This window comes from Scleropages formosus, chromosome 4, assembly GCF_900964775.1.
Source record: "Scleropages formosus chromosome 4, fSclFor1.1, whole genome shotgun sequence".
Taxonomy (NCBI): domain Eukaryota; kingdom Metazoa; phylum Chordata; class Actinopteri; order Osteoglossiformes; family Osteoglossidae; genus Scleropages; species Scleropages formosus.
In genome coordinates this window covers 9481871-9493145 of record NC_041809.1, presented here as the reverse complement: position 1 = coordinate 9493145, position 11275 = coordinate 9481871, and the positions used below count along the sequence as shown (strand labels likewise).

At 44.4% G+C, this 11275-nt stretch overlaps 1 protein-coding gene across 2 annotated transcripts; it reads right to left on the bottom strand.

Annotated features, from left to right (window-relative positions):
- bag3 (BCL2 associated athanogene 3) lies at positions 1-11275 on the bottom strand. Of its 2 annotated transcripts, none has more exons than XM_018749612.1 (4): positions 10476-11275; positions 2060-2425; positions 1593-1955; positions 1-1278 (listed from the first exon to the last, which is right to left on the bottom strand). In XM_018749612.1, exons 1-4 carry the CDS (start codon positions 10665-10667, stop codon positions 640-642), a joined length of 1560 nt encoding a protein of 519 aa, XP_018605128.1. In that variant the 5' UTR covers positions 10668-11275; the 3' UTR covers positions 1-639. The 2 variants fall into 2 exon arrangements, with proteins under 2 accessions (XP_018605128.1, XP_018605129.1); XM_018749613.1 differs by lacking the exon at positions 10476-11275 and adding an exon at positions 3568-3892.

Here is an 11275-nt window from a genome sequence, read left to right as displayed (position 1 = left end):
TCGGAGGCAAGCAAGGCATACAGGATCTTTAATTGGACGGAAATACGTGTAATAACCAAAGCAAACGCTCTCAAACAGGAAATAAAAACAAAAAACCATAAAAGCACTTTGGCAGAACTAAAATGTAAATAACCATATCATTGCGGATGCTCTTCTCTCTAATGTCAAAGAAACAAAACATAATATAGTCATCTGTTCACAATAATCACTCCACAAAGTTCATAGTGAAATATGCAATTAAGGGCAGACTGTCATCTTCATTATAATATAATATTTAAAAAAATACAACCATAAAAATTAAACCAAAATTAAAAATATTGGCTTTCGATTAACAACCTCTTTTTTTTAATCTTTTTGGAAAAGAGAACCCTTTTTTGTCATCACAATGATCCTGCTACAAGACACTTCATGGTAAAAATGGCAACTCGCACCACCCCCCGCCCCCCACAATAAACGGACAGTTTATTCAAATCCGACTAAGATGGCTCGACACAACGTTTTGAAAGTCCTTATCGCATGCAGTTTGTACGTTTATTCGAAAGTGCAGAAATTCGGAGGTGAGAGGAAATATGGAGCAGCATTTTCCCCGCCTAGGATTCCTGTCCTCTTCTCCTTTGGCAGAACATCACTTGTGCGTTGTTAGGAAACCTCCTTCTCCGCCGTCATCTCTCCTTGCCCGACGCTCCTGTAATCTCCTTTTTCGGGATGTGTGCCGTCTCCCGCGCCGTTCTCCGCGGAGAGCTGAGCGGCCTCTTCTCCCCTCAGCTCCAGTTCCTCCAGGATGTTTTGGACCTTGCGCACGCCGTCTCGCCTGGCCTGCCGCACGTCTGCCCGGCCCTCCGGGTCCACAGAGTCGAGCGCTAGCAGCTCTTTCGTGAGGAACTCTTCCAGCATCAGGTACCTCTTGTCATTCTTCTTCCCGGTGAAGAACTTAACCTCATGCTCCAGTCTGTCCACCCTCTCCACGATGCGCTGCACCATGGCCAGTCCTGGATGGCTTGGGCACGTTGGTGCTGGTGGTGGTGGCGGCGGCTCTTCTAACTTTTGGGGCGAAAGCCCTTCTTGGGTCACCGTCGTGTCCTGGGCTTCGGGTTTTGCGGGGACCTGCACTTTGACCTCCGTCTTCTCCTGTCTCTCGGGCTGCTGCTGCTGCTGTTGCATATCAGCATCTCTGTGCAAAGCCTGAGGAAACGTGGGCATCTGAAGGGACGTGGGGCTGACGAGCTCCTCCTGTTGCATTCTGGGACACGGCTCCTGGTGGACAACATGGTGTTGAACCTGAACGGATGAAGCACAGCTATTTCAGTGCTCTGTGCTGCAATACATTTGCAAAGAAAAATGAGTTAGGGAAAAAAAAAAAAAAAATTCAAAAAAACGACCCCCTGCCCGTTATTGAATCGCACCGGTGTGAATGAAATCGGCTGAGATTCTTAAGCATTGATTTTTACCAAGAGCAACAATTACATGGAATATGAAATCTTTCATTAATGACAAGCAAAAAGCCGAGTTTGTACATTCAAAATCACCGGAGTGCTGTTATATTCGTGAACTATTTATGTATTTCAGCCTCTAAAGAGAAGAGCACTGCTCACCTGGGGTGCGGGGTGCCGGTCTACCATGACCTGTGCCCTGACTGGCGACTGCGGGCGAATGTGGGAGGGGATGGGCGAGGCCTCTCGGGTGGGCCGCTCACGTGGGGGCTGCACGGGGGCGCCGTGGGACACCCATTCGTCTGGCTGCATGCGGTGGAAGGCAGGCTGGTACTCCGCGTGAGGGAAGCGCTGGCTGTGGTGGGCCTGGGGCTGAGAGTGTCCTCCTCCCCCCTCGTGGATGACGGGGATGGAGATGTAGCCCGGCTGGAGGCCCGTGCTGCTGGGTCGCGGAGGCTGGCTGGATGGGGCCGAGTGAACGCCCGCACCTTGGGAGGGGTGCTGCTGATGGCCTTGATGGTGGGTCTTTTGGAGGAGGAAAAAAAACATCGTTAAAGACAAATTAGAGAAAAGACCGAATGAAAAGCAATCCTCCTTCTTGTCCATTTCCTGTGGCTGAACTTCCTCACCTCAGGCCCCTGCGTGACCTGGGAGCAGGATAAACCTGGGCTGCAGTGCGGATCGCTCATACATGCTTCCACGGGGATCCGGACGGGGGACCGTGGCCGACAGGGGTGGGTGGCGCTCATGGAGGGGGTGTGAACCTCGGGTCGGCCCCTCTGCATGGCCGCTGGCTGGCCATACGTGTAGCAGGGGTGCTGCGGCTGTGCCTGCTGCTGCTGTTGCCGGTGTTCCACATTTTCGTGTGTAACGGGGATGGGGATGTAACCCTGGCGTAACATTGGGTACTTCATCTCCCTCAAGAAGTTCCTCTGGGTCTCCTGTGTGGGGGACTCGGAGGAAATACAGGGTCCATTGGGAGAAACCGGGCTGTCCTAGAACAAAGGCAGATCAGATAGAACATGGTGAAATAGTGTAAAATGCAGTCTGGCGAAAACTGGGACGTCTCCAAGCAGCAAATCACTTTAATGTCTTAGGGCAGCAGTTCCGATTCCTGGCCCCAAAAGCCCTCTGTGCGTGTGCACTGGTTTTCGCTCCAACAGACCTTGCATACAATTAGTATACGTTGTAAGTGTGGTAGCAGCAAAATATTAAGTAATCATTGCAAATAAGCAAAAATGTCATTTTTTCCCCATACCTAGAATGCAAAAAAAGTATATTGCCTGACTCCAGTCAATCAATAATTACAATAAACCCCAATAAATGTGTATGACATCATTCTTAGTAATTTATCATATGTATGTCATCATTCTTAGTCATGTATTAATTATTCTCAGTCCCTCACATGTCAATATTAATTCATTTTAATAGCACAAATTATTAAATTAAAGGAAGCTAGATAATTAGCCATCTGCGACAATTTTCTGATGTCTTCATTATAACAGGTATTCCTCAACACCAGCACCATTAAATATGTCTGAATACTTCCTCAGATTACTCATTTGGCCATGACTGAAATTAAACAATTCATTAAATGAATACTGCAACAAGACCACATCAGTTCACACATCAGCTGCAGTGAAACCATCATAAACGAAATCAGTATAAACAAAGGGCTGCCAAGACTGTATTAAAAATAAAAGAGAAAAATATTAGTCATCGCTTAGGATTTATAAATGCTTAAACAACAATTAACATTTGAGCATCTAATCTTTTTGTATTAAAAACTGCACCTGACAACGATGTTATGAATATTAAGGGGCTGGCAAAGGGCTGACAGTATTTGTGGGGTGATTAACCCTAGATTGTGATCAAAGCTGTGAAATCACTACACGACACTCACATTAATTAATTAATTAATTAATTAGACACTTTTCTCCAAAGCGACATACATCTCAGCTTCTTTTTTTTTTCTCAAAATAGATGTATAGTCCTGCGATGGACTGGCAGCCCGTCCAGGGGTGTACCCCCCAGCATTGCACCCAGTGCTTCTGGGATTTACTCTGGATCACTGTAACTCTACTCAGGATAAGCAGTTATTGAAATTTGATGGATGGATTACATAGTTCATACTTACTGAGCACATAGTATATCATGGGAGAAATGAGTCCAAAAGAGATGTGTTTTGAGAGCCTTCTTGAATGTTGAGAGGGATTCAGTAGTTCTGAGTGGGAGAGGGCAGTCAAGACTAAAGGTCTAAAATGGCAAACAACATTACAGCTATGAGGTGACACCTCAGTGGGGTAAAACCCTGTGGTTGTTAATCATGGATATCACATATTTCAATACTCAAAGTTACACAATGAGGTTAAATTAGATTTAGTAGAATTAAAGAGCGTTTTCTAACACATAGGGTGTTTAATACATTTTCCCTTTCTGACATCTGAATTGATCGAGAAGTGAAAAACAAACGCATTGAAAAAAAAATCTACATAAACACCGTTATACAACGAAAAGTTGAAAGAAATGCAACATATTATATAAGATATTCAAGAGAGTAATTTTGGAAATACCAACAATAAAACTCTAAAGCCAAACCATTCTGCACACGGAAGACATGGAGGTTTCCATCGGTACCTACCCTCTCATACTCTACGATGCTTCAAATCATGGTTAATCACTTAAAAGTTGTTCACTTTTACCCCTCAGATTTTAATGTATAAATGTTTTAGACAATGCACCAAGAAAATGCGCGAAGCAACAAAAACACCTTTGAGTGCGTAGTACTCCATGTTTTAATGTTCTAATTGAGAACTGTACATATGATTACAAAATGATATTGTCAGCTCATTATAATGCTTTATACCTCTTCCCTTTCACCACACAAACTAAGTAGGCTTTGCTTGCAAATTAAAACACATTCACTAATTGAGTGACTCATATGGCTTAGTGCTAAGTGGTATAAACCCATTTCTGCAGCACTTTGACTACAGCTTTAAGCATGATCACAGTTCAGACAATACAGCTTTTCCTTTATCTCATTAGTGTCTTTAGACTGAGAATAACATTTGTGAAAGACACACCAAAACACTACATATCTTTGTATTATTAAGATGTTCTGTAAATGGTGCGTTTTTACCATCTACATTTATGTGAAGCAGTCACCCCGATTCCCCAGTAAGACAACACACGTGGCGTATAAATACTACATCTGCAGTGCAAGTTACGTGGAGACATTTTTGTAAAGCAGTGTTAGTTCTGAAGTGCCCGGCCTACAATGGAACAGTAGTATGGACACTACAGAATGCAGTGTTCATATCTGTTACTAGGAGAATACCATGGGGAGGAAAAAAATAAATAAATAAAAAAACCAAACATTGCAGCACCAACACTTAAAATTGTAAAACTTCAGTTTTCTGAGATCAAGCCAAAAAAAAAAAAAAAAAAAGAAAAACACAGAGATTCAGCAAACACATCTCTTCAAAGTAGTATCCCTTGTATTTTTAACGGTTTCCACAGCAACCAGTGTTTACGGGGGTGGCTATTAGGTATGGGGAGCGGAGGCCGCAGTCATGGCACTGGAAGAAACCTGCACTATCGCACCATAGATCTAGAGGTTAAGCAAGAAGAGAAAGTTGTCACTGTTACGTGTTCAAAATTAGAATATGTCAGTTAAGTGACAAGAATTGTAGGGTGAGGCTACAACACTAATAGTGTTAATACTGAATTGCGAGAGCCAACAGGTCATAATCTTACTCCAACTGCAATTCAGGAAATAGAAAAACCTAGACTGGCAAGAAAAGTCGCAATAACGTCTTAAAGATGATATTATGATCAACACTACAGCAAGCAGCAGTTAGCAAAGTCGGGTATAAAAAAATGTGGACGCAACAAAACATATTTAAATAATATTTTGATTCAAAATTTTAAATCTTTAACAAGGTCACCTTTCAAAAAATGTTTGATAAATAACTGCCCTACCTAACATGATAGAAAACGGTCAATAACCGTCCATCAACATAGTCATTTTAATTATCTCACATTCAAAAAATGTCATCATGATCTTTTGATCCTATTCTTTTAAATGTAATCACTTGAGTTTTAATATCAGTTCTTTTGCCGATAATGTACAAAGTCAAGCAGCCTTATTAGGATAGCGTGGGATGGGATGGGATGGGATGGGATGGTACTTTATTAATCTCAGCAGGGAAATGCACAAATAGTGCTAATATTGAGTCTAACCTTCTACTGAAACATTCCAGAATCAACAAAAAAAACATTTGCTGTTTTTCAACGTTACCTTTTAGATGAAGGCAACCATAAAAAGCTTGAGCGAATTTATCGCACACAACGAGAAGTAGAATGGCGGCGGACCCAAGGGCAGAGTTTTATTTATAGCGATGAGAAGTGAATTGCAACTAAAAAGAGAAGAATCAAGAAAGAGGAACGCAAAACGAGAAAAACTAGAGCACATGTTGACTTAAACTGACAGACTGGATTGTTAAGAGTTGAGTTTGCTTGGCCTCCCTGAGCGAGATTCCAAAAGGACTGCTTCCGCCAGTTTCTCTTCTGAAGTCATCTTTCATTAGCTGATGTGGAATTGTTGTGCGCGGAGAGGCAAACACATCTCAGTAGCGAAACTCCCTTCTTTTCTCTGGGAATGCCTCCTGGGGTTTGTGATCCAACCGTTTTAATATATGCTATTTCTTGACCCATGTGACAACACGCCCTACCCCAACAATCACTTCGCCAAAGCCGATAAAATTATTTGTAAGTTCTAGAAATAACAGCCAGTCGGCTCACCTCTAAAGGTGGTAATTAACCACATCAGATAGTTAACACTGAGTACAGTATAGCAGCAGGAAGTGCTGCAGCAGTTAGCTCACACATGAGAGCACCATACTTCAAGAGGAAACACCTACATAAATAATAAGGCTGCAGCTAAGCTGTCTCTACTGTATATTGAAATATGTATCAGGAGGACACTGACAGCCTACATTCCACAGGCAGAGAAATATGAAAAAAAAAAGAATATGAAATGTCTACCACCACACTGTTTTGTTAGAGCGACACGATCACGATGTGGCCGACAAGAGCCTAGAACTGTTCTTCGTCAATCTCGCACCGTTCTTCGACAAGGAATTCCTGCAATTCACACAAGTTTGGTGGGTGCCGGGGGGGACTTATAATTCAGGCTTCTTTCCAGTAATTCCCACAGAGATGTTCTGTGGGACTGAGGAATTTGAGAAAACACCCTTACATGCAGGAAACAAAGAGTACGGTTAAGTGATGCTAGCGATCGGTTACACATGGAACGCACTGGAGCATTTTAGACATTTCTGCACGTAAAAGCCATCCGTTATCAATAACCTCTTGTCCAATACAAGCTGGGTCAGCTGGTAGCGGAGTGGGTAGACCTGTTGCCTTTGGACCCAAAGGTCGCAGGTGAAGGTACTTACCCTAAAATTGCACCAGCTGTATAAATGAGTAAATAATTGCAGGTAGACTAACGCTGTAAGTCGCTTTGGAGAAAAGCGTCAGCTAAATGAATAAATAAAGGGTCTTGGCAGCCCAGAACCTATCCTGGGGCATAGGGCACATGGAAGGATATACCTCAAACAAGGTGCCAGTCCATACCGGGCAAATTTACACACCTGCTCACTCACACATATATACGCTACAAGCGATTAAGAGTCAACAATTCACTGGAAACACTTGTCTTTGGCTTGTGGGAGGAAAGTGGAACTCCTGGAAGAAAACCCATGCAAACTTGAGCCAGATTCAAATCTGCAACCCAGGAGTTGTGCAGCACCAGCGATCCCCGCCGTGCCACCTGCACGTAACACCCCAGCTACAGTATTTGTTCCTGTCCAGCTATACACACTGCATTGGAACATCCGTGCACAACGTTACCGGAACACAAGCGTCTGGCCCCGGGTGTTCCTTCCAGGAGCAAGTTTAACCTCTGACACAATTCCTTCTGCAACAGCAACTTCCAAAGATCATCTCTTAAGCACTTTCCGAAAGTGAATCAACAATTACGGTCCATGGTGAGTCACAGATGTGTCCCCCTTCCAGGACGTTAGGTCACAGTCCTGGGCTGACGGTACCGTCTGTCTACATCTATATATACTCTTACTGTGACATAAGTAATGGACAAGTATTTTAATGCTACTACAGTTAAGGTATGTCGCTCAGCCTTCAACCAACAGATGGACACACACTGAGTAGAGGCACTAAAGATACTGTCTCGATAATCTCCATTATTACTATTTATTCATTCGGCTGACAGCATTGGGTTTGAGCAATAAGCAACTTTCAATGACTCAACCATTTATGCAGATGGGTGATTCTTACAAGAGCAGTTCAAGGTACATAGCTTTACCAAGGGTGCTACAGCAGAAGACGGGACTTGAACCTAAGCCCTTTGAACGATCTTTCGTTCGCAGGGTGGAGCCTCTAACCAGTAAGCTACCTGCTGCCCTGATCTTTACATTGAACTCCATACCTGGTGTGACAGCATCTCCTCAATCCAAAGGTGCATTGACCATGTCAAGGCCACCAAACCACTCCTCTGCAGAGCAATCTTTGGACCGGTGACAAATCGTCAACCGTAGACACCGATAAGGTCAACCATAATGAATGGGACGGTTTCTGGCAATGGTGCCGCACAATTATCAACAGGGCTTGTTATCGCAATTGTGGGTGTGAGTCAGCAGCAACTGAGCTTTCATGCATCACGCTGCACACTGAACATTCGTGGGGCAGGACTCAAGGGGATGGGCACTCCCTTCTTAGAAAGATTTTTTGGTAATGACATGATACCATAAAATGATTTTTTAAAATTTTTTTTTTCCTGCTGTCTATTACTCTGAGTTGCCTCATTTGAAAAATCTCCAGAAACCCAGGGAAGGTGCTAGACTATTTCACAGTGTATTTTTTGAAAATCAACAGTCAGAAGTAAGGTTGGATGTGATATTTCAAGAACTTAGAAGCTAAGAAATTGTTTGCTACGTGTCAAAAATGTTAGATTTGTCAGAATTAAATAATACCCCATGCACTAGTATCCAGGCCAAAACATCATATAGTACAAATAGTACAAATTTGTACTATAAGCGCACAGCCAATATCCTCCTGAGAACAAATATTCCTGTTTAATTGCAGCTACTTTACAATGCAGAGTTCTAATGCACATTACATGTGGTATTTTATTCTTTTCACATGACCCACACATTTGGGGCTGGGCCTCGGACAATAATATATCCAAAAACATTTAATCAAGGGTCCTGGGAGAATAAGCCAAAAAAAAAAAAAAAAGAAGGTCAAATGCAGCTATGCTATGTGCCAGTTTGAAAATTCTTCAGTTATATGACGGACAATCTTGACGACTAAATAAAACAAGTATAGCAGAACAACATGGGAAAAGGGAATTCAAAAAGTTCTTAAGGAACATTGTTGGGAAAATATATTGGAAAAACCAAAACATGCTTTCGCCTTTGAGGAGACACGGCATGTAACAGGTACTGAAACTCCATACTGTATTTCTGTCTGGCATATTGCTTGAAAGAAAAGCTTCATAAAGGACAAGTTGACTGTCTTTATGCCAAGAACGCCAATCAGTTCTGTTCTCTAGCTGCCAAATCGAGTGCATTGTTTGCCATGCATAGATAAAGCGTTCAGTGTGATGAATTATGATACAATGTCTGTACAAAAGAGATATTCAGTGTAACACTGTTGGTCATTAGAGCCTCATTGTCCCTTGAGATGTGAACACTTGATGAACATCCTACTTAACTTTCTCTATATAGACACCCAATTAACAAGATAATGAAATGAAGATTTAAATTCCCACTGCTTATTTAAACCATTAATGTCATCCTAACTTATTCTCAGCAGTGGTGTGTACTGGTAGCTAAAAATTAGTTCATACTCACTCGAGTCCCCAGATTGTTTGTAAAGTTATTCCCCCCCCCCCCCCTCCCCCAGGCTACAGTCTTTGTGGCACCTCTAAAAATATCTTGTTTCGAGCTCAATGGGATGTGGAGAGACACCCTGGACCCGCTGTCCTCCCGGCCAGCACGCTGTACACCACACCACCAATTTTATCTCCTGACAGCTGTGTCTTTCCAGCAGATTCTCTGCCACACCAACTTTGGACAACGGCGAGTGTCCATCTTTAAAAGCGAGATGCCAGCTGCTTCCCTCACAGTCCGGCAACCCTTCAAGGAGACCGCTCTGCCCTTTCTTAAGGAGCTTGCTCTTCTTCTTCATCTTCTTCTTCTTGATGAGTGGGGCTCATTCATCTGCTGCTACTTTATATTCAGGTTTTTACTGCCACTTTTGGCCCCACTCATCTCAGGAAGGTGGGCTTTGAGCTGAAACTGCAGTGCATGTCTTGCAGACCCTGTCCAAAATCCCTTGTAAGGAAAAGTTTCGGGAGGATCCGACTGCGCTCGAGCTTCAGTTCATTTTGCCCCAAGGAACCCCCCGCGAGCAGACGCGAGCGGCAGCTCAGAGGCTTTAAATAAACATTATGGAAATGTTCAAACACTCCACGGCATGACTTTAAGCCACGCAGGACTGCAGTGCGTCACCCGCAAAAAATCCACGGCCGCGTCTCGGCGCGGGGACACGCGAGGCCGCCCGCGTCACTTCACCCCGAAGCGCCGCAAGACATTTTATCCAGAAGGAGCGCGCGCGTTTCCCAAATCTGACCTGGATGGGTTCCAGCAAGCGCACGAAACCCCCCTCAAATAAACCTTACGCACATGATGATTTCAGCGCAAAACCTAACTGGCAACGGAAACGTATTTAGCACAACCCTTTATACAATTATTATTACTCAGTATTATTACATGCGCAACAGAAGAAAAATTAATTAATATCCGACGCCACATCTTTTTTTCTTTCGCCCCCGACACATCACATGTTGTCCATTGTAGAAATGATGAGAAAAACGATGCGCTTCCAGAGGCTGGCCGTGCCGCGATGCCCACCTCGGCTCCCCCTCACATGCGTTTATTAATAAGGCAGAAATAAGGGTACCTTCTTGGCGTCGTGCCGCGGGTCGTTCCAAGTGGTTATGCGGTTGTTGTGATCCACGAAGAAGGGCCATCCCGTCTGGGGGTCGATTTTGATCTCCCATCCCGGGGGCAGAGGGTCGTTGGTGGCCATCTGGACCATTGGTGACTGGCTTCGCAAGTTGAGTGCGCTCCTCGGCTGACTGTAGTGGGCCATTATATACGAGCCACGGGGCCTTTAAAGAGCCCCCTCCTGTGACGTGTGGGGGAGGGGGGGAAAGTGTTTGCACGAAGGGGGCTGGAAGTTTCTCGAATTAGCCCGATCGATGCTGAGAGCCGAAGTTCTTGCGCCCGCGTCTCCTAAAGCCCCAGCGACTCGGAAAGTTCTAGCCGGCCCGTGCCAGAAGATCCGCGCGCTCGCGCGAGCGAGCAGCTCCTCCTAGGTTCATCATCATCATCGGCGGCGGGTTACTGTCACATTGTGTACACGTCGTCATGGTCACATCATGTACACGGCCGCGGTCACACATCGCCCGACATCATCCACTCACCGCACCATCACCGTGCCATCAGCGTTATTTTGCTCCTCGAACCTATAAATTATTGTCAGCAATCACTGCAGCTGAGCTGAAGCACATCATCATCATCTCTCCCGTTTGCTCACCGCCACATCAAGAGCGAGTTTGCAATTTCCATTTCGTCCGCCCCGAACATTAATTCTCCCGTCTTTAAGGGCCGTTATCTGCACTGTTTCCAAGCAACCCAAAAGTGCGCACCAAATGCGATTTTCTCTGCTTTTCGGGAGCCCGCGAGGAGGCGAGTGTA